Raw genomic sequence first — 24744 nt, 5'->3', positions numbered from 1 at the left:
CTACTATTCTCCCTTCTTTACCCAGTACCAAACCAGCTTAAGCATGCTGGTCTCGTACTCTGACTGCACAATCATGTAATGCATTTTCTAAAATGTATCTGGAAGAACATCAACCTCTCACCTCGGACTCTGTTCCGTCTCACTTGAGTGTTGATGATCAAGTGCAACTGTTCAATAATAGATTAATATTTTAGATGTTATTGCACCTCGAAAGCTCGTTAATCGGAAATGCAAATCCCAACCATGGATAAATAATGATATTCGGGAACTTAGACAGCAATGTCGTCAGTGTGAACGAAAGTGGAAGAAGGATGGGCTACAGGTATCATATGAAATACTGAAGGCCTCATTACACAATTTTCAAAAGGCTGCCAAGATTGCAAAAGCGAAATATTTATCGGACATCATAGCCCAAAATTCATACTGTTCTAGAATTTTATTTTCAACGATAGATTCTGTCTTAAACCCCCTGATGCAGATATTTCCAGAGGTTTCATTTTCATTATGCGAAAACTTTCTTAAGTATTTCCTAGATAAAGTTAAAAATGCACGGGTTCAATTATCTACAATGTCAAATTCCATTCCAGATCCCATATTATTCACTACTCAGTGGAGCGATTTTGAACTAGTCTCTTTACAGACAAGTAAAGAAATCGCTCTAAAATTAAAAACCACCTTTTCTCCCCATGATGTTTTGCCCTCACGATTCATAAAACAAATTTTCGACACCATTGGATCTGATCTAGTAATAATAATAAACAACTGTCTTTTGAAAGGGACAGTTCCCGACTGCTTTAAATTAGCTACAGTATCACCGATCCCTAAGAAGCCTTCGCCTGATCCTACAGTTTATTCAAATTTTTGACCAATCTCCAACCTGCCGTTTTTATCAAAAAATTTAGAAAAAATTGTATTCACGCAGCTACAAAACTATTTGAATAGTAATGGTATTTCTGATATCTTTCAGTCTGGTTTTAATCCCTAACATAGCACAGAGACTGCCCTTTTGAAAGTTTTTAATGACATTTTAATGTCCACTGATGCTGGTAACACCATGGCTTTAATAATGTTAGATCTCAGCTCTGCGTTTGATTTTGTTGATCATGGTATCCTCCTGTCTCACTTGGAGCATTACATCGGTTTAAGAGGCACTGTACTCGACTGGTTTCGGTCCTTCTTGTCTAACAGAAGATTCTCTGTAAATATATGGAAGCATTCTTCTACTGTAGCACATGTTATATGTGGTGTCCCTCAGGGTTCAACTTTAGCACCGTTGCTGTTTTCTTTGTACATGTTACCCATAGGTTCTATATTTAGAAGATTTGGAGTTTCTTATCATTGCTATGCCGACGACACGCAGCTTTATATACCATTTAAGCGCAATGACAAGTCTGCCATAAATCAATTGATGATTGGAATTGAAGAATTGAAAGCATGGCTCAATAATAACTTTCTCCATTTGAATGACGACAAAACTCAAATAGTCCTGTTTGGGCCAACTGAGAACAGTGATTTGAGCAATGTTGACTTGGGTTCTCTCACTTTATATCGTTCGTTTGCTGCAAATAATCTGGGTTTTATATTGGATAGTGGACTAAAATTGAACAAACATATTAATACAGTTGTCAGTTCCAGTTTTTACCACCTCAGGAGACTAGCGAAAGTTAAACCATTCCTAAGCAGGAACAGTTTTGAGATTGTAATTCATGCTTTTATTTCATCACGGCTTGATTACAGTAATTCGCTATATCAAGGGCTACCTGCTTCATCTATCCATCGGCTTCAACTGGTCCAAAATGCAGCTGCCCGTCTGCTTATAGGCATTCGCGAACGGGATCACATCACGCCTACACTACGCTCACTACACTGGCTAACTATTCAGTATCGTATTGAATTTAAAGTCTTGTTGTTTATGTAGATAGTAGCACAGGCAAGTGACTGCCTGCTAAGCATTTCTGCTTGTCGCACCTCCGACGGTGCCATTGCGGGTAGCTGCAGGGTCATCAGCCGGGAGCCACCCTTCATTGATGTTTCGCTCCATTAATCCCGGAACATCTCACGGTGGTGGAGCAACGACAGTGACGTCTCCCTGCCGCCCCCTGCAGCTAGCCCTAGGAACCATGCTTTCCCCAGGCCTTGTCCTTCCTTCTTAACCAAAGCCAAAAGCTTCCCTGCTCTGCCTCCTCGGTCAGGTCTTTCAGAGCCTTTCTTAGTTTGGGGCCGGTAACTCCCATGCTTTTCAGGAAGCGCTGGGTAGATGCTCCCACGAAACCCCTGCAGCCGACTTCCACCGGATAGCTGACAGCTGACCACCCCGCCTCTCTGTATTCGGCTGTGAGGTCGAGGTACCGGTCTTTTTTCCTCTCAAACGCTGCCTCCATTCCTCCCTCCCACGGGACAGTGAGCTCTGCCAAAATTACTGCCCGGGCTGTGCCAGACCAGAGAATGATGTCCGGACGAAGGTTGGTTGTGGTGATCTCAGTTGGAAACCTGAGCTGCCGGTCGAGGTCCACTCTCAGATTCCACTCGCAACTGCCTGCCAGGACTGATCTCTGTGGCTGCGTGATGTTAGGGGCCCCTCCTCCCTCTCTGACGAAGTGGATCATCCGTCTTGATGTCGGTAGTAGGCACTCCCTGGCCAATTCCACCCTGCGTACCTCCAGGATCTCCGCCAGCTTCCGCAGGACTCGGTCATGGCGCCACCTATACCGACCCTGGGTCAATGCTGTTTTACAGCTTGACAAGATGTGCTGGAGGCTCGGATTTGGGGCATTGCAAAGTTGGCAGCTCTCCTCTGAGCCATACCACAGACAAAGGTTGCTGGGGCTTGGGAGGGTGTCGTAGGTGGACCTTATGAGGAAACTCAGCCTGGCTTGGGGGATCTTCCACATGTCGGCCCAACCTACGGTCCTACTTATTACTCCTTCCCAGGTCGTCCAGCGACCTTGCTGGCGTTGGCTTAGAGCTTTGATCTGATAGCTCTCCTCCTCTGTCCTGACCACCTCAGAAATCACTAGCTCTTTCCTCTCCTTCCTTGTGGCTTTGGACCACATCTTCGGAGTAGTCCCCCAACCCAGGCCAGTTCTCCCTGACTGTGTCCTGCCAACAATTTCTTGGTGTTTCAGCCTGCTGATTGCCTGGTCGACTGCTAATTCTGCCCTCCACTTGCGACCTGTTCGGACTGGGGCTTTGGTGTTCTGCACAGATGGGTCAGACGAGTCCCTTAGCTCTAAGACAAGCCTCGCCTTCTCCTGTCTGTAGCCCAACAGAATCGACCTCAGTGGCAGTTGGAGTGCATTCCTCCCAAATAGGCCAACACTGGAGAGGCTCCGGGGTAAGCCCAGCCACTTCCTGATGTAATTGTTGGCTTTTGAGTCCATCTTCTGCACAGTGCAGGTAGTTATCTCGCACATCTTGAGAGGCCACATTAGCCGCCTATATAAGGTGAATTGGTAGCACCAGATCTTGAATTTGCCCGGGAGATGGCTCTTGTCGATCCGCGTCAGACCTTGGGTCAGTTGTAACATTACTGTATTAGCCATATGCTTATCTGACAACTCGGCTGTATACAGTTTCCCAAGGCTCCGGACGGGTTGTTCTGCTAGTATTGGGATCTTCTCACTGTTCACTGTGAAAGAGATGTGATCATTTCTGACTCCTTTGTGTATGGAGAGACTCCGGGACTTAGCAGGTTTTATCCTCATCCTTGCCCAACTAAGGAGTTCTTCAAACCTCTTCATTACCCGGTTGGTACAGGCTGCTGTTTGAAGGAGGATGGTTACGTCATCCATGTAACTCCGGAGGGCTGGCAGTCGTTGGCCCGACGGTCCTTTCACCCCTCGAACCATCTGTCTCCCACCGATGAGAATGATTTCAAAGGCTGCTGTGAAGAGGATGGGAGAGACTGAGCAACCCATTGCAATGCCTTTCTCTAGGTGGTGCCATCCTGATGTTGCCTCCTGTGTTGCGTAACAAAAAGTGAAGCTGCTGAAGTAATTGGAGATGAGGTTCCGAATGCTGGGAGGTATGTGAAAGAATTCCAAGGCAAAAGTGATTAACTGATGGGGAATGGAACCATAGGCATTCTCCAGATCCAACCAAACTACGTGCAGATCTTGTTTTTCCCGCTTGGCTGTCTGAATCTGCTCCCAGATCATAGTTGAATGTTCCACGCAACCGGGGAACCCTGGGACGCCTGCCTTCTGGCAACTGGTATCAATGTAGCCGTTGCTAAGGAGGTAGTTGGTTAAGCGCTTGGCCACCACAGAAAAGAATATTTTCCCCTCCACATTTAGCAGTGCAATGCCTCTAAACTGGTTGATGTTGCGGGAATTTTGTTCTTTTGGAATGAAGGTTGTCACTGCACGGCTCCATTCTGAGGGGATGTTCTGGGCCTTCCACGCTACTCTCATCAACTTCCAGAGTAGCTTCAGCACCATGGGGCAGCTCTTATAAACCCTGTAGGGCACGCCATTGAGACCTGGTGCAGAGGCAGACCTTGCCCTGTCTACATCTAGCTTTACTTCAGCCCATTTGGGTGGTGTCATTTCAAATTCGATGGCTGGCTCAGCAGGACGAGGCACGTGTCCTGGTGACCCAAGCGGGATGTTCTTTTCTTGGTCGGTTAGCTGGTTCTTGATGTAATCCTCAAGCTCCTGCTCGGTAGCTTCCAGCCTCCCGCTCTTTTTCTCTTCCAACAGGCTCCGGGCATATTTGAAAGGGTCCCGAAAGAAACTCGCTCGCTCCTTCTCTTTCTTGCCTCTTCGCTTCCGGATCCGCTCTGCCCTTCTCAGGGTTGCAAGCCTGCTTCTGATCTGGTCCCAGAGCACTTTCAGACCCTCCTTTTCGTTCTCATCTGCTTTCCGCCAGGAATTCCTAAGCAGCCTCCTCTCCTTCACAAGCTTGTGAATCTCTCGCTCACGCCTTCCCACCTCCCTAGGGATGTTCTTCCTCTGGGTTACCTCCCCAAACCTCTCTTTGCCCTCCCCATAAACAATGCTGCCAAAGAGGTTAAGCTTGGTGATTGTGCTGCCTCGTAGTGAATTCTCAAGTATGGTGTGCATATCTTGGTCGAAGCTTTCCCAGGCAGCTTTTTCTATGGATTTTGGCCATTTGACTTTGGTTGGTCTCTCCCCTGCCTGTCTTGTGGGGTTGCCACTGGGTGTCTCTGCGTGACGCTCCCGCTCTGGGCTGTGCGCCTGTTGTTGACATTGGGCCTGCTGCTGGTGCGGCAGCTCCACCTCCCTGTGACCATCTGCAACAGTGAAATCAGTAACGCTGTGGTGCTCAACCCGGCTCTGACTTCTCCTTGTCTGACCTGCTTGCGCAGTGCAAGTTTGCCTTTGGTCCTTCCCTCCACATTTAGCCTTCCCCTGATGTATCCGCAGGCCCCTGTAAGTTGTCACATTCGACCACCCGCAGCTACAGCTCCTTAGGATCCTTTGCTCATTAGTCGTTTCCATGCCGGTCAATACCATGTTATCCGTCCTATTTGGTCCATCTTCCATCCCGCCTCTCGGTGGACCTTCGGGCTGTCTTTCTTTATTTGTGCTCGTAGTTAGTTAGGGTGTCCCCGGTATGAGGACCTGTGGAGAGGGTAACTAGCCCGTCCACCCCTGGTGCAGTCTTTCCTGCCGTCAGTCAGTCTTTCCCGGCTGCCCTCCAGTCTTTCCTGGACGCCAACTGCCCTATTCACAGTAGCCACTGGTGTTCCAGACATTGTAGATAGTAGCACAGGCAAGTGACTGCCTGCTAAGCATTTCTGCTTGTCGCACCTCCGACGGTGCCATTGCGGGTAGCTGCAGGGTCATCAGCCGGGAGCCACCCTTCATTGATGTTTCGCTCCATTAATCCCGGAACATCTCACGGTGGTGGAGCAACGACAGGGACGTCTCCCTGCCGCCCCCTGCAGCTAGCCCTAGGAACCATGCTTTCCCCAGGCCTTGTCCTTCCTTCTTAACCAAAGCCAAAAGCTTCCCTGCTCTGCCTCCTCGGTCAGGTCTTTCAGAGCCTTTTCAGGAAGCGCTGGGTAGATGCTCCCATGAAACCCCTGCAGCCGACTTCCACCGGATAGCTGACAGCTGACCACCCCGCCTCTCTGCATTCGGCTGTGAGGTCGAGGTACCGGTCTTTTTTCCTCTCAAACGCTGCCTCCATTCCTCCCTCCCACGGGACAGTGAGCTCTGCCAAAATTACTGCCCGGGCTGTGCCAGACCATATATATAAAGCATTAAACAATCTCGCTCCTAAATATCTTACTGAGTTGGTTATGGAACACAAACCAGTCAGATTGCTCAGATCACAGACCAATTATCTGTTACGAGTACCCAGATCCAGATTGAAATGCAGGGGCGACAGAGTCTTTGCAATAGCCGGCCCCAGGTTATGGAACAATCTGCCATTACACATCAAAACAGCATCCACAGTGTCTGAGTTTAGAAGTCTTTTAAAAACCTATTTGTACTCTTGTGCGTTTAATGTCTTGTGAAAGTGATTTTAGTGATGTCTTGTGATTTTAATTTTTTGGGATGGATCTAGATATATCTTGTACAGCACTTTGGTCAACCAAGGTTGTTTTAAATGTGCTTTATAAAAAAGTAAACTTGAAACTTTGTTCATTACCCTCTTTTGTTTGCTCCCTATTTAGTCTCCCTGTGTTTGCAGTCCTGTGCTGGTTTGTTCTCCATGTTTCCCTCGTGTTTCCTGTTCCCGCCTGAGATCTCTCTTGTTTTCTCCCATGGGTTAGTTTTTGTTTTGCCTTTTATTTACTTAATAAACATCCTTATTTCCGCACTTGTATCCTCGCTTCACTTTTGACCATTTTGTGACAACTAGACATAATATTTCATACAGAAAATAAAATATATTTTGTTATGCAGTTTTTGGTCAAATAAAACCAAATGACAAGTTTAATATATGTATATGTAAGACCCAAAATATCATCTCAAACTTTAGAGATGATATTCAAAGAGTGAAATATTATCTAGTTGTGAAATATGTCCTGTTAGTTAAAAGTTACACCTAAGTGTATTTTATCTCAGCTTGTAAAGATGTATGTATTAATGGGTAATGAGTAAAGACTGACCAGACAGCAGTGTCATGTCTCCGGCTTCACTCTGGTTCTGCTCTGATTTCTGACTGATGTTCTGCTGTCGACTGACAGGAGACGGAGACTCAGATCTTACACCTAGTCAGACACAAAATATGTGTGTATAATCTCTTTCATGTATACATGTTTAAGAATGACAAAGAATCACAAGCGTTATGAACAAAGCTAATGTCTGAAAATCTGTCACTGAATTTTAATATGTCAGATGAGGAACCTTTGTTGTTTCTGTAGCGCCACAGGAGGACAATGAAGACAATGATCAAAACTGCAACCGTCAGTCCTGCAGTCACTCCAATTATCACGAGATTGAGACCATTAGATCCTGAGTCTGGAGAACCTGAGATACATATATATTTGACATCTACGTGTAAATTGTACAGGAACATTTCACCTATGTTTATAGTTCTTACTCTCACCTCTGACTGAGATCCAGCTCTTGGGAGACTCTCCTCTCTCTGGGTGTTTGCAGTAGTAGAAACCCTCATGTGACTTTGAGACAGTAGGGATGATCATCTCTGTAGTTTGATTCTGGATGAGTGATCCATCTTTATAGAAATCAGCATTGAGGTTTGATAGGGTTGTATATTTATATAAACAGCGTAGAGTCAGATTATCTCCTTCAGTCACAGGATGAACAGGACTCTCCAGAATCACACCAACTACAGAAACACAGGAGACATATCAACAACGTGATGAAATAATAAAATTAAAAAATGTATATATTAATACAAGGATGTTTGGAGTTGTTTTAGTAAGCTTTCATTATAAACTGCCAGTGAAATTAATAAAACCAGAAACCCAGACTCACAGTGTACAGTGATATTAACAGGATGATAGTGCTCTCCAGATTCAGACTGATACCAGTAAACTCCAGTGTCTGATTGGACAGTGGAGTGGATTGTACATGTAGATCCTGTTTGTGATCCCCACACTGATGATGAACAATCTTCCAGCCGCCCGCTGTCTGTGTATCTTCTCACTGTCCATCCATCAGAGTTACTCTGGTCCTCACAGCTCAGAGAGAGAGAGTCAGATGTGAAGTGTTGAGTTCTGCTGGGACTGATGATCAGAGACACTGGAGGAGAAACGCCTGACAAGACAATTACAGCTATCATTTGGAAATTGTCTTTATTAAAGATCATTTAAACTATATATGTGAACTCACCAGTGACCAACAGTGGTTGTGTGTTGCTGTATGTTGTGTAAATGGCTGTTTTATCTCTCTCTGCTCTGCACACATACACTCCTGTGTGTTTTAGATCAGCAGAACTGACGGTGTGTTTTCCTCCAGCTCCTCTGCTGCTGTCTGAGAGGAGGTCATAATCATTCCTGCTCCCTGTAGAAAGTGAGAATGTGTAGATTTAATATAAATTACATTTTTAACTAAACTTAAACTGAATACACTGGTTTACATTGGTGTAACTCAAATTACCCCACTGTGTTTAGGTTGTTTTATTCAGGGTTTTATCAATGGCTCTAATGTTGTTACAGAGCAGTGACTGTAAATGAGGGATTGGGATACCCAGTCTGTGTCTGGTTTCAGACATATTAAATTATATATATAACCAGTTAATTCAGATGAAGCACATTATAACTGACCTGAGACAGTTACAGTGAACCAGCTGAATGTCCAGCCTGTAGAGGAGCCGTTAACCTCACAGATCAGAGTCACTGGATCTCCTTCAGTCAACCACTTCTGAGGAGAAACACTTAAAACTGCTCTGGGAACTGAAATAGAGACATCACTCATTAATAACATGTTAAACTTGTGTGTGTTTATGAAGAGATGATCAAACTCACCTGATACTGTCAGTGTAACTCCATCACTGTGATGTGACCAGCGTGATCCTTCAGTCTCTGTCCCATAACAGGAGTATTTACCTGCGTCAGACTCAGTAACATAACTGAATGTGTGTTGCTGTCCTTCACTGAAAACACTGGTTGAACCTTCTTTATACCAGTTGTACCTCCAGCTAGTGACTCCTCCATCATATATGTCACATCTGAGAGTGACTGTCTCTCCTCTGAATAGATGATGATGATCAGGTGTAATGGTCACTCTGGGTTTTGGTCTTTCTGTAGAACAACAACAATAAACATTGAAAATAATGTGATAAATAATATAATAAAATAAATACAAATAATAAAATGTGCTGTTTTTTATTGTACGAGCAGTTACAAAACACTAAATCAAGTTAAACTGAAGTGTTGTTCTCTATGTTTATTTAGTGTCTTATAAATCATTTTCATATAGTGTTTTAAGAGTAGTTCATTATGAGAGGAAAAACACTTGCCATGTATTGTCACTGCTACTGGTTCACTGTAATGTGTGTAATATTCTCCTCTTCTTGCTCTGCATCTGTACACTCCTCCATCAGAGACTTTCACAGAATCAATTGTTTTAATTTCAGCTTCAGGAGATTCAGTGTTTGAGTCTTTACTCCAGAGAAACTCCCATCCATCCCATGACTTATCCAGCTCACATCTCAGAGTAACTGAGTCTCCAGTGAACACTGAACTCTGTGGCCGTACAGTCAGAGTTGGTTTGAGAACATCTGTCAATATAAAGTCAGTGGGAGCATGAGATGTGAACGTTTTTCAGCAGATCTCATTCTCTCACTGGTAAACTAGTGCATTTTTATTTCACAAACAGGCAGACCACAAAAGTGTAAAGACCCCCCTATGTGGAGTTCAAACCCACATCCTTTAGGTTAGTAGCCCTGAGCTCAACGCAGGGTTTCACACCACCTGCATCCACCAGAGACACACATCAGTTACCACAGGGTTACAAATGGTCATTGTTGTTCAAATGACTTTGTTGTTGCAGGTCCAGCAACTCTAATCATTTTTATTAAATCTGTAGACAAATGTCAAAACATATTTTATATTTCTAAATTCTGCATAAAAACGTTTTCATGTGAGTGAATGTTTTTGTCACACCTCAGAACCGTCTGTTTGGTGTTACTCACAACACATGAATCATTTATATAACTTGTTTAAAAAGCTGTATTTATAATCATATAATCACCATTGCTGGTGTCACAAGATGAAGAAGAGGGAAGACGGACTGAAGACGAGGTTATCAAATATAAACAGGTTTTTGATTACAAGGAGGCAAGCAGGAGTAACAGTGTGCAGAGGAGTATAAACGTAACAAACACTACCATACACACACATCAACCGACAACTAAAGACTGAACACAGAGGAACTAAATACACAGAGGTAATAAATGACGAACAGCTGTGATGAATGAATGTCCATGGTAACTGATGAGTGGAGGGAGAAAACAAACGTGATGAATGAAAAAAAACCTGAAAGTCCATGAAAACGAGACTAAAGGTGAATGAGTGCAGATGACTGTGACAGCTGGGGCCGGATCAGCAAAAATCTTTTTTTTAAAAGTTAAGAAAGTTCTTAAGATAAATTCCAAGAAGTTCGTAATCTTCCTTTGGGGATTTGAGACAGGTTGGAGGTTATCCTGACTTTAAGAAGTTATTTAAGATGATTAAATAATAATAATAATAATAATAAAATATATATATAAAAAAATATATATACATTCAGGAATATGAATAGGATAATTATTAAATTATTAAACACTTTATTTTAAGGTGACGTAGTTACATGCTACTGCATGTGCTTACTATAGTAATAACAGTAAATTATGTATAATTACATGCAAATGATTAATAATAATTACACTGTAACAATGACACCTTAAAATTTTGTCTTAAGAACAATCGTAAAAAGAAAGATAAGAACATTCTTAAGAAAAGTTTTTGGCAATACAAAATATTCTTATCTTTTTTTTTTCTTAAGTTAGAAAATAAGAAGAAAATAGCAGTTAAGAAGAATTTTATTCTTAAGATCCGGCCCCTGGTTTGTAACAGAATCACACATTTGTAATGAAATTTATTAATCAAATTCACTCACCTTGAGTGTGTCCAGAGTGGATGTTTGAAATCAGCACTGAAAACACAAAGTACAAAAGAAAGAAAACTCATGAAAGATTGTGTATTTTAATTGTTCCTAGTAAAGATCATCAAACTCATCTGTTGATTATCCTGATTTTTTATTTATTTATTCTGTGGGATTTTATTTCCAAAGTTCTTCCCGTGAAGTAAACGGCTGTGTTTCTCTTAGGGGTCTCTGGATGTCTTGTGTTTGTAAATTAGCTTTAGGTATAAAGGTCTGTCCCACAGACAGATATTTGGGTTCAGACTCTCTGAAGACAGACTAACATCACTGCTGAAGAATGTGCTGCTCTGATACCTTCAGTAAATGCTTCTCTCCACAAGAACTTAGTTTATGTATAAGAGAAATCGACTACACTGGCAAGCCACCAAAGTGACAGTTCAGCCAAACACAGGGAAATCTGACAATTATTACACTGTGAACATGGAGCTGATCAACTTTCTATTATACTTTAAACATTTTATAAATGCATATTCTTTCTTTGCTTGTGAAACAGCATAATTTCACTCTCAGACGTTTCTCAGCTTCACAACACAAGAATGTTTAATTTCTCTTTAAGTCTTTCTTCTAATTTGTCTAGATCTAGTGGCTCCTGAATGAGTGTTTCTGTAAAAACCGTATCTAGAGTCTAAAAACAGTGACAATAATAACAATTAACTCATATAAACTGTTACTAACTGCATACTAGTGAACATCTACTGAAGACTAACTAGTGAATATCTACCTAGTGCATCATGGACAGCAAACTGTACAAAACTAACAAACAGAAATGATTCAGCAAACACCATTACAAAGCATTAAACCGAGTGAGTGAACAAACAGACTGACCCAAACACAACAGAGTGCATTTCTCTCTCACAAACAGCACTAACTGCACACTTCTCTCTGGATTTGAAGCTCTGAGAGCATAAAAAAAGTGCAATTATTTTGAGAGAAATAATACTCACAGAGCAGAAGAGGAAGTTGACTGAGCTCCATACTGACTGAATAATGACAGACGGTTAAAGACAGACTGAGTTAAAGCCTCAAGACTTCCTGATACATAGTCAGATCTTTAGGAACAATATGACAGATGAAAGAAGACATACTAATGTGCCTCATGTGTTACAGAAAACCTTTTGATAATCTTGTAACATTTTCAAAAATGTCACGCAAGTTTCCTACTGAAATGTTGTCAGGACTTAATCAGCATCAAAGTGAACAGCATAAATTTGCCATTATGAGAAGTAATATTCTTGTGTTTAATGGAAAAGAAATCATAACATTGAAGGATTTTTATTGTAATAATGGTATTCAATGTATTTATAACTTAAGAATAAGTTAAGAAGCAGAAACTGGTGAACAGATGCTGTTCCTCCCACACTGGTTGATGTCACTGATCTGAAAGAGAAGAAACCAAACCACAACTATGAGCTCATCTCAATCTATTTCTAATCTATCAGGCTTCTAACAATCAGTGCTTGAAGTGGGGGGAAAAGGTGCCGGTACTCTCTTGCATTGGCAAGTAACCATGACATTTGAGATTTCTACAGTGAAAAACAAAACTTGGAGATATTGCTGGTACAACAACAATTTATTGATATTTATTAACAACATAAATGTATTTAAACAAGTCGTGTGTGTGTGTGTGTGTGTGCGTGTGCGTGTGTGTGTGCATGCGTGTGTGTGTGCGTGTGTGTGCGTGAAAACGGAACTACTCCAAGTCTGCAAGTCCAAAAATACATTTATGGTGAGATTACTACATTTTATTTAATTAAATGCATTTATAGTGAGATTATTATATTTTGTACAGCGCTTAGAGCATGTAACAAGATCAAGATCGTAAAAGGGATTTTGTTGCAAGCAGAGAATCAGAACCAACTACATATTGTGCACAAGTTTTATTAACTAAATCACAAACATAACTAAACTAAACAAACATTCATACATACATGCATAGGTAAAATGGTGAGTGATATGGAACCGTTGGTTGGTTGTATAATAAAATACATACCATAGTATATACATAATAGTACACAAGACATAAATCACTCACACAGTTTCTGAGATGCATGTTCATTTATAGATCAGTTCGTCTATGATTAATGCAGCAAAGTCTGTATTAAAGATTGTTTCTGTTTTCCCATTGTCTCTCTCTTGAGCATGTGGCCACATTCTTTAACACCAATAAAACCAACTTATCTGATCCTGGTCATGACAACTAGGACCTTCTGTTTGGGGGGATGGGACCACAGATCCCAGAGTGAAGTTTAAAGATTTTTTGGTACATATACCAAATAATTTTGTCTGATTTGTCTCAGTTGTTACACAAATAGCAACAACAATAAGCACATCAATGGCAAAAACAAAAGTGCAATACAAGATTACAATAATACATGTGCAACATAGTGTCTTTCTTGGTTCAGTACCTGATTGGAAATCGTTATTTAATGGTTGCGCTCAATAATTTTGATTCAGTAAAAATAATCGGATCATTAGAGTTATTCATTTGGGAATCAATCTGCACTAATCACACGGTATGATTTACGTAACACTCTGCTATTGTTCATTTGGGGGTCACACTTCTGTTGTTCACGGTCAAAAGCGTCTGAACACCTGAAATGCATTTTTTTTTAATTTTTAGTAAAATCAATGAAATATATTTTTGTTGAATAATATTTTGTATTTTGAGAGAATTTCATGGTACTAATTCATATTTATGCAATAAATAGTATTCATAATAATTATAATTTTTCACATTGAATATAAAGTCAATATAAATATAATACAATATTGTCAACATCAACAGCACCATATAGTCACCACACCCACTACATTGTCTGGTCTCGTCATTCCACACCGAAAGACTTACCTGACTCTTCCTTCGACAATACTTACCTCTTGATGCCATTCTTCTACCGAAGCTCTGATCCAGTCCGCCTTCGTCTGTCTTCCGTCCTGATCTTCATCACTTACAACCAAAACCAGATAAGAGACTCAGTCAACCCAGCCAACAGAGCTCTACTTTAATCTTCAAACACTCACCTGCTCATCTGCTGAATAATATGTTGTGTCCAATAAATCCTGTTTACAACTTAACTTGTTTGCATTCTTCTGTCCTGACAAATATAAGATGTAACAATTAAACAAAAGAAGCAAAAACATCATGCAAGATGATTCAAAAATAGGTTTATTGAAACAATCCAAAAGAAAAATCCCTAAAAATCTCTCTCTCTGTGACTGACCATAACTCAAATCCACTTTCTGTTTGACTCAGGAGTGTGTGCATGTGTGTAAATTATTATATTAGAAAAAAACGTCCTTAATGGTATTTATGCTTAATATACACTCACCTCCAGTGTATGTGTGTAAAGAACATGTAGGTCTAACAAAAAACAGTCATTGTGTGTTTGAGTTTGTCTCCATTGTGACTCTGATTGAGAATATTTACACATAGACACACAGATGAATGTTTTAACCCTGGAGTTCAGACAGAAACTGCACAAGACACATTTCACATTCACTTCGTTTGGCTTTGAGTTGCCAAATGGCTTCATACAGACAACACAAAACATTTCACTGACTGAGGCGTCAGAAACTTCACCACTGGCTTTCAACATCTTCTTCGCAACTGATCTGACTGACCGGCCCTTCTTTGAAACCTCATCAGTTCTTTTTTAAAACACTCTCCGGCACAGCTCTAACTGTCTTTATTTTCCACTGATCATTCTGTACAATTATTAAACAGAAACTGTTCTTAGTTGAATGTAAGGGGATTGTTGTAACACTTTTTAAAGGGAACTTCAGCTGAACAATGACACTCTTTTCTTTTAAAGCTGCTGTACAGCTGTGATGCACAAAACATTTGTGTCAGATTATACTTTCCCTTAATGAATAAAATATAATCTGAAGAAAATTATTACTAATTGTAGAATATAGAATCATCTAAATTGTAGAATGACACATTTAACAGAGAGACTGAGAGTGAAAGAGGAAGTGCTAGAAAGATAAACTGGTGTGAAGAGAAGCTCACATCAGTAGTTTTCAGATCTTGTTTTATTCGTGCTTCATGCAGAATGACACTCAACACATACGAATCTGAATTAGTGGTGTTTGCTAAGTGTCGATCATTGCTCATACTCTGGGTCAAAGGTTTTTCATAAATATCTAACATTATTACAGGTTTTCTCAATTACTTAGCCAAATATATTAGCCAAATTTCATCAATGTAACACCATTTTCTAAAAGATTCATCACAACTATTAACACTGTTCTTGTGTTTCTCAACTTTAAACACATAGGGCCCTATTTTAACGATCTGAAACGCAAGTGTCAAAGCGCAAAGCGCAAGTAACTTTGTGGGCGGGTCTCGGCGCTGTTGCTATTTTCCCAGCGGGATAAATGACTCTTGCGCCAGGCGCAAATCTAAAATGGGTTGGTCTGAAGTAGCTTCATTATTCATAGGTGTGGTTTGGGCGTAACGTGAAATAAACCAATCAGAGCGTCATCTCACATTCCCTTTAAGAGCAGACGCGCTTTGTTCTAAAGCGGATTCCTATTATAACGGCGGATTTGCCAGACGCGCGCCAGGAGCGGTTCACAGCCAAGGAGAGCAACGCTCTCGTCAGGGACGTTGGGGATGGAGAAACCCACCCAAATTAACTTCGGTTAAAAAGGCGTATGATAATTTGGGTAAATGTGTAAGCTAGATGTATGCTTTTATAATAAATTGTCTATCTATCTATCTATCTATCTATCTATCTATCTATCATAATAATGTATGATTTGCAAAAATGAAAACTGCTGCTTCTGTGTAGATGAGAGAATCAAAGTGTATGCGCGTTGTGCACACGCTACATTGATTATGGCCAAGCATGCGCCCTTAAAATAGCATATGAATAACATGCGCAACGCGCCACTGACTTTAAACTATTTTTTCCTGGTTAGTGGCGCAATTGTTTTCTAAACCTGCAAAATAGCATGAAGGAACGTTTGCGCCGGAACACGCCTCCTTTTTTGCGCTGAACCGCCCAGGGAGCGCAAGTTCATTCCCTAGTTTAGCGACGTGCTTCTGTGGAGGGAAAAGCGCGCTTTGCGCGGGTGCAAAATAGGAATGATACATGCGTCAGTGTACAAAGTCAATTGCGCTGGGTGCAAGATAGGGCCCATAATCCGCACTTGACACCCAGGGCCCTATCTTGCACCCAGCGCAATTGACTTTGCAGGTTTAGAAAACAATTGCGCCACTAACCAGGAAAAAATAGTTTAAAGTCAGTGGCGCGTTGCGCATGTTATTCATATGCTATTTTAAGGGCGCATGCTTGGCCATAATCAATGTAGCGTGTGCACAACGCGCATACACTTTGATTCTCTCATCTACACAGAAGCAGCAGTTTTCATTTTTGCAAATCATACATTATTATGATAGATAATAGATAATTAGATAATAGATAGATTAGATAATAGATAGATAATTTATTATAAAAGCATACATCTAGCTTACACATTTACCCAAATTATCATACGCCTTTTTAATCGAAGTTAATTTGGGTGGGTTTCTCCATCCCCAACGTCCCTGACGAGAACGTTGCTCTCCTTGGCTGTGAACCGCTCCTGGCGCGCATCTGGCAAATCCGCCGTTATAATAGGAATCCGCTTTAGAACAAAGCGCGTCTGCTCTTAAAGGGAATGTGAGATGACGCTCTGATTGGTTTATTTCACGTTACGCCCAAACCACACCTATGAATAATGAAGCTACTTCAGACCAACCCATTTTAGATTTGCGCCTGGCGCAAGAGTCATTTATCCCGCTGGGAAAATAGCAACAGCGCCAAGACCCGCCCACAAAGTTACTTGCGCTTTGCGCTTTGACACTTGCGTTTCAGATCGTTAAAATAGGGCCCCCAGTGTTCATGTTCAGTAGCGTTAAAAACCATAAAATGTCACATGACCAGCAGTTCTAATGTGAACATTAGTATGCAACAGTTTTACAGAACAGTCACAATAACCACAGGATGAGTTAAAATAATCATGTGTGAAATCAGTGTCTGTACAAAAAAAAAGAAGCATGTTCAAGTATTGTTTAAAAATATAGTTCCCTTTCGTAAGGAGAAATTCCCCAATTATTATTATTATTATTATTATATTTTAGGCTACATATTTAGAAGACGCTTTTGTCAAAAACTTACAAAAAGAGGAACAAAGCAATTTGTCAAATATCAGTCATAGTACAGGTTAGACAACAATACTAAAGTGCTAAGATTATCACAACTAAACAAAAGATTTTGATGCATGTCATTCATATTAAATCGTATATATTCCACCCCATACCCGCTACAATTGAGAATCACTTTAAGCATGCAGACACAGTTAAGACAATTTGATGTATTCCACTTAATACACAATAAAACAATATACAATAAGATTCGTTAACAACGTATCTCCTGGTGTTCTTCTAAAATGAGGGCGAGCCACAAATCCGTGAGTACAGTTTACAAACCCGTGGGAACGGATCGCGAAAGCGTGGGCACGGTTTATGAATTTGTGGATTGCAAAAACTAAAGGCACGGTTTACAAGTCTGAGAGCGCGGATTAGAAACTCGTGGGTACGGTTTATTAATCCGAGGGCACAATTTGTTAAACCGAGGGAACTGTTTGAGAATTCGTTAGTAGGCCTACTGTTTATAAACTGAGCGGACGGATTGCAAAACCAGTAGCTTTGGCGCCGATTGCACATGTTAAGCATGTTGACTTGTGGTTAGGCCTACTGATGTTCAGTGATTTTAAAAGTAGCCTCAATTAGGCCTGCATGAAGTTGGAAATTATTTGCTGTTGCAAAGAATCGTTTATGAATGCACTTTTAAGAAAGTTGTGGAAATAAAATAATATTTACATTTGATCAGTTGTTACTGACACTCATCATTGCCTGGAACACACAAAAGATGGCATTTACTGCAGAGGTGTGTGTGGGTTAGGGCAGGCGGACGGGATTTTGGGGAAGGGGGGGCTCGGCTGTCCATACCTACTCTAAGGGGAGGCTCACATTCACCCAATTTGAAAACCCCTGTCTTAGGGTATTGAACAAATCTTTGAGGAGATTCAAGTTCAAAATGCTTACTATACCTATGATCGTTAAACTAATCAGATCCGAGGACTGGTTCGTAATGATAGATCTTAAGGATGCATATTTTCATATTTCCATCATCCCACATCATAGGAGGTTCCTTAGATTCGCTTTTGGGGGAAAAGCTTATCAATATAGGGTTCTTCCTTTCGGCCTAGCCTTATCCCCTTGCACCTTCACCAAATGTATGGACGCGGCCCTTGCTCCATTGAGACTTCAGGGGGTCCGTATCTTAAATTATATAGATGACTGGCTCATTTTGGCTCAGTCGAAAGAACTGGCAATTCAACATCAAGATGTTGTTTTGCGTCATCTGAGGTGCTTGGGGTTGAGACTCAATGTGAAGAAAAGTTCCTTAACTCCTCTTCAGAGAACTACGTTCCTGGGATTAGAGTGGGACTCAGTCACGATGTGGGCACAATTGTCTCCTGCTCGTATAAATACTATCTTAAACACAATGAAGAGTATTAGGTTAGGCCAGGCCATCACTGTCAAACACTTTCAAAGAGTTTTGGGTCTTATGGCTGCAGCTTCCACGGTAGTGCCTTTTGGTCTGCTCCATATGAGGGCCTTGCAGTGGTGGCTCAGGACCAAGGGGTTTTCTCTGCTGGGGAACCCCTTTTGCATGATCAGAGTTACACGCAGATGCCTCCGTTCTCTCATCATGTGGAAGAAACCATGTTTCCTGTCTCAAGGCCCGGTTCTGGGAGCACCATGTCAGAGAAAGACTTTCATGGGCTGGGGTGCGGTTATGGAGGGCCGTTACACCCGAGGTACTTGGAATGACCATCATCTCTCATGGCATATTAATCACTTGGAGATGTTGGCTGTATTTTTTGCCCTGAGGCACTTCCTTGTGGACCTCAGAGGCCATCATGTTCTTATTAGGATGCCCTCTTTCTAGACTGGCGTATCAGATTCTTCTTTGGTCCCAGGATAAATTTCTCTCTGTTAGATCCATTTATATTCCTGGGGTTGATAATTTGGGAGCAGACATCCTGTAGAGGCAGGGGCTGAGGCCCGGGGAATGGCGGCTCCACCCTGAAGTGGTTGAGCTTATATGGAGAGAGTTTGGACGGGCGGAGGTTGTGTTGTTCGCTTCTCATGAGAACTCTCATTGCCCGCTCTGGTACTCTCTCTCACATCCAGCTCCTTTGGGCTTGGATGCCATGGTACAGATGTGGCCGAGGTCACGTCTGTACGCTTTTCCCTGATCGCTCTGCTCTCTGGGGTTCTAGAAAGGGTCAGGAGGTACGGTGTGAGATTACTCCTTGTAGCTCCGTACTGGCCGGCCCGAATTTGGTTCTCGGACCTCATAGTCTCTTGGAGAGTCCTCCATGGCAAATCCCTATTAGGAGAGATCTTCTTTCTCAGGCCGGTGGTACAATATTTCATCCACGGCCGGAGTTATGGAGACTATGGGTCTGGCCCCTGAGGGGGATCAACCCATAAATAGGTTGCCCTTTCCACCAAGGTGGTCAGGTCGTCCATTCTAGAACCCCACTCTACTAGGAACTAAATATTTTAAAGTTAGGGACGGCATTGAACCCAGTTAATTACTGCCCACTGGCTTCAGTACTGGTGTTCCATCCTGTTCTCTAACGGGATCTCCCGTTCATGCTTAGGGCCTCTGTGGCGGCCCCGGTGACCTCCGCAAGCCCCTAAGGGTGTGCATGTAGGGTCATTCCCACTAAAACTCCATGTTCCTGTAGATTGGAGGATGAATCCTGTTATCCAGCCTATTGGCATCAGGCTGATGGGCTATCCCTGACACCCATCATGTCCTGTGGATGAGATATATAAGAATCTATTGAGTCTGCTTCCTGCTCGTCTTACTCCCTGGAAGAGTGGTGGTGCTGCCCCCTCTTACTTGCTAGCGTGGGAGCCACTCTACATTATTTTTTGCCCCGGTACTGAGGTGCCTGTAGGCAATATCATGATTCTTCAGGTATTCCATCCTCCATCGCATGTGTCAGATGGTCAAGGTCTTAGCCTTGGAGGTTCCTATGTTAGGCCTCAGGCTAGGAGGAGTCTATCCATCTAGTTATGTATCAAGGGTTAGGAGCTATTCCCCTTTATCAATTAGACAGTTGGTTATCTGCAGAAACCTCTCATATCTGAAGTACGAGGTGCACTTTGCCTTCACCTCTTATCTATTACTTTTTACTGTCTGGGGTTCTCATCCATGAGGTCAGTTCAGCCTCCGGCTCCAGATCTCCCCTTCTTACACCAAATCTTATGACAAGCTAGTTGGATCTGCCCTCTACTCATTCCTATTGTCCGTGAGTGTGCCAGATGCTTCACACCAGGGCGTATTTCTCTCAGTGTGGCGGCGTGGGTATTCGTTCCCCAAAGCGTAGAGTATCGATGCAGCGGCAGTTCCCTTACGAAAGGGAACATCTCGGGTTACTATTGTAACCCTCATTCCCTGACGCTGCTTCCCTCGGCCACACTTTTCACGCTCCTGAGAACGATTTGCTTTGACCAATCGGAAGCTAACATTTCCTGGTTCCTGTGACCCTTTATAGCTTCCGGATCACCGTCACATGTGACGTCACGAGTGACGCAATGACGCTACACCAATCGAGATTGGAATAATTCCATAGTTGACTTCAGAAGCTTCATGCCGAAGGCATTCCCCAAAGCGGCGAGTATCGATGCCTACTCAGAAAACGAGGATTACAATAGTAACCCGAGACGTTCTTTTCTCTCCATATAAATGTAATCATTTCTGTAGATTACAGTAGTTTTAGGCTGAAAAATCCAAACTATTGAGAGATTAAAACATGATTCATTATAGTCAGAGGTCACGATTCTTCTGCTTTTATTGTGACACTGCAAGACAAAGCATAAGATCCAGAATATAAAGCTGTGTTTCTTTATTAAAAAAGTAAACAAACATCAAATATGAAATATTGCAGCAATACAAATCAGGAGACTTACACTAAAATAAGGAATAGCTTACAAATGACAGTGTGTTCGTGTGGTTATAATGTGAAACATGCAAATATCACACAAGCCTTACATTGTAAAGAATTGCAATGTATTAAAGCAGGACAAAATAAAAAAACTGAAAAGCTACTGAAATGTAAGCTAATATATAAACAGACAGTCACTGTCTTGTCAGGCTTTATTTAAAAAAAAGCAATATATAAAGAGGAAAACAAGTTGCCAAATGGGATTGTGGGAAGTAAACTGTGAGTGGGGCAGGGATGTACTTGTGATACTAAAGCTTAAAGGTTTGGTCTATATTAACAATAATATTTTATTGGTCAAAAACAGCAAAAACCAAACGTGTTAACAGGATAACATCCATGTACCTTGTTAAAGTCAATCTGAAACCAAAATGTACCCTTTCTTAGCTATTCCAAAGTTAAAACTGCTTTTACCATCAATTCCCGGTGGATAAATAAACATGTTATTAACATTAATTAACATTAACTTTAACATGTAACATGACTTTAACAACTGTAACATGACAAACGAAGTGACTTCTGTATAAGACACAAACACAGCAATAATAAAGGGGATTCATTCCTGCATTTAATTTAACCAAATTTGACAGTTCAGTATTTGTAAAGCAGATTTCACAACAGTGTTTTTAAAGCAACTTTACAAAGATCAAACCCTCATTGAGCAGAGCCAAATGTGACATCACATAACATTAATGATTATTTTGACTGATTTGTTGGTCAGTTAAAAATAATGATAATAATGACTTCTAATAAATCACTCAGGTGTTTTCCCTCTCATTCTGCAGCATTTGTAAATCAGCACGACCGTCACTATCAGATATGGACAAGCTGCCAGTACAGAACTGAGTATGTGGAGGACAGAGATCTGAGAGTCTGAATGAGACCCTGAAAAAGAGACACACAAGCACTTTATCATGCACTATATCTGAACGAGGGCATATGAAGAAATAAATCAGCTCACAGTTTCATTGACTCTCACCTCTGACTGAGATCCAGCTCTTGGGAGACTCTGCTCTCTCTGGGTGTTTGCAGTAGTAGAAACCCTCATGTGACTTTGAGACAGCAGGGATGATCATCTCTGTAGTTTGATTCTGGATGAGTGATCCATCTTTATAGAAATCAGCATTGAGGTTTGATAGGGTTGTATATTTATATAAACAGCGTAGAGTCAGATTATCTCCTTCAGTCACAGGATGAACAGGACTCTCCAGAATCACACCAACTACAGAAACACAGGAGACATATCAACAACGTGATGAAATAATACAAAACAGAAGAAAATTTTAATTTAAAAATGTATATATTAATACGAGGATGTTTGGAGTTGTTTTAGTAAGCTTTGATTATAAACTGCCAGTGAAATGAATAAAACCAGAAACCCAGACTCACAGTGTACAGTGATATTAACAGGATGATAGTGCTCTCCAGATTCAGACTGACACCAGTAAACTCCAGTGTCTGATGGGACAGTGGAGTTGATTGTACATGTAGATCCTGTTTGTGATCCCCACACTGATGATGAACAATCTTCCAGCCGCCCGCTGTCTGTGTATCTTCTCACTGTCCATCCATCAGAGTTACTCTGGTCCTCACAGCTCAGAGAGAGAGAGTCAGATGTGAAGTGTTGAGTTTTGCTGGGACTGATGATCAGAGACACTGGAGGAGAAACGCCTGACAAGACAATTACAGCTATAATTTGGAAATTGTCTTTATTAAAGATCATTTAAACTATATATGTGAACTCACCAGTGACCCACAGTGGTTGTGTGTTGCTGTATGTTGTGTTAACGGCTGTTTTATCTCTCTCTGCTCTGCACACATACACTCCTGTGTGTTTTAGATCAGCAGAACTGACGGTGTGTTTTCCTCCAGCTCCTCTGCTGCTGTCTGAGAGGAGGTTATAATCATTTCTGCTCCCTGTATAAAGTGAGAATGTGTAGATTGAATATAAATCACATTTTTAACCCCCTGGGGTCGGCGGTATAGCCGGCGATACCAGCTCGCTTTTTTTCTTATCAGTTCAAAAGAGATTCAAAAATACTCTGTTGACTTTGATTTTACAAACAAATTTCACACATCAATCGATCCTGTTAAGTGTGTATTATTTTTGTGTATACTCACAATAAAAACAAAGTGTTGTGCTTTTTGAAAAAATAAAGAAAAATAAACATGATGCGAGTTCTGCCTACTCTGTGTCAGTGAAGTCAATTCTGAAACGCGTCCGAAAACGAACTGTAACTCAGCAAATACTGAGTCAGACAGCCATACAGACACACAGGCATGAAGCTTGAATTCTCTTCTTTTAAATGAAGTAATATTTATAAAAAACAAATATTCACAGTTTATGTAATATGTATGAAAAGAGAGAGATGTCAGTCGTTACTATCTTAATAATAATCCTGGAAAATTTACCTCTAAGTTTCATTTCGAGGAGCAGCAGATCCAGATGAGGAATAGAGTCACGATCACGAGTCCACATTGACGCACCAGATAACACGTCAGCAGCGTCTTACGTCAGCAGCGTCAATGTGGACTCGTGAACGCGGATGGAAAACAGACCGGAAGAGAATACAATGTTGAATAAAATCATAGTTTTTGTTCATTTTGGACCAAAATGTATTTTCGATGCTTCAAAACATTCTAAATAACCCACTGATGTCACATGGACTACTTTGATGATGTCTTTATTACCTTTATGGACGTGAACAGTGGCACGTCCATTGACTTACAATGGAGGGACAGAAAGCTCTCGGAATAAATCTAAAATATCTTAAGATGTCTTCAGAAGAGAAACGGAGGTCTTACGGGTTTGGAGTGACATGAGGGTGAGTCATTAATGACATAATTTTCATTTATGGGTGAACTAACCCTTTAATGTACGTTAAGCAACTAATTTAGACGTAAGAACTGGGTGCCGGTGCTGTGAGATGTACATGCTCGGCCAGATTCGGCTCTCGTGCGTCTTCGGATGCGGAGCCGTGCGCGCTAAAAAACCGTGCACTGCACACCGCCACGCGAAATGTGGCCTTGCGCACCCAACGCGCAAGACCGCCCACACAGCAATGATGACATTTTTGCCGCGCGCACCCTCGCGCTCGTGCGTCCGCACATAAATAAGAGATGCTTTATTTTCAGTTTTATAGCTGATTGTCTTATTTTGTTTACATCTTACTTTACACACTTCAGGGCAGGCTGTTGCAGCTAGCTCAGGGGAGAGACTGTATGACACTATGGTACAGCCTGAGACATGCACAATAAAAAAAATTGCCTTCTGCATTTTTGTTTTGCTTTTCCCTCCATTGTACCGAACTCATACTGAACCGTGATGTCTGAACCGAGGTATGAACAATATATATATATATTGTCCTTGCATTCTTTCTTGTGGCTCAGTGACACACCTGAATGAAAGGCTCATTAAGTATGCAGCCCCATTATGCGGGGGCCCATTGTCTCCTCAGGTGTGAACTACTCTATATGCATGATGGTGTTTGATCGTTGATGCCCACTCGCATATTGCCTTTCCAAACAGAAAGTGTCTTGCAAAATTTAAATCAATGTATTGCTTTATGTGAATGATTAGGCA

At 41.6% G+C, this 24744-nt stretch overlaps 2 protein-coding genes across 2 annotated transcripts in view; both read right to left on the bottom strand.

The window, feature by feature from the left end:
• The window catches only part of LOC311098232 (uncharacterized protein), a 179338-nt gene that overhangs the window by 116888 nt on the left and 37706 nt on the right, over positions 1 to 24744 (bottom strand). Inside the window, exon 7 of the mRNA XM_084138318.1 lies at positions 8909 to 9184. Coding sequence (XP_083994444.1) covers positions 8909 to 9184 — 276 coding nt within the window. The remainder of the gene's footprint in view (positions 1 to 8908; positions 9185 to 24744) is intronic.
• Positions 9272 to 12198, bottom strand: LOC311091299 (low affinity immunoglobulin gamma Fc region receptor III-B-like). Its single transcript, XM_084127152.1, has 3 exons — positions 12032 to 12198; positions 11043 to 11078; positions 9272 to 9663 (listed from the first exon to the last, which is right to left on the bottom strand). The coding sequence occupies exons 1-3, from the start codon at positions 12060 to 12062 to the stop codon at positions 9299 to 9301; spliced, it is 432 nt and encodes a 143-aa protein (XP_083983278.1). The 5' UTR covers positions 12063 to 12198; the 3' UTR covers positions 9272 to 9298.

The sequence above is a fragment of the Abramis brama genome (assembly GCF_963993115.1).
Source record: "Abramis brama genome assembly, chromosome: 1".
Classification (NCBI taxonomy): domain Eukaryota; kingdom Metazoa; phylum Chordata; class Actinopteri; order Cypriniformes; family Leuciscidae; genus Abramis; species Abramis brama.
Note: the sequence above shows the minus strand (reverse complement) of the source record. Positions and strands in the feature narration are given on the sequence as shown.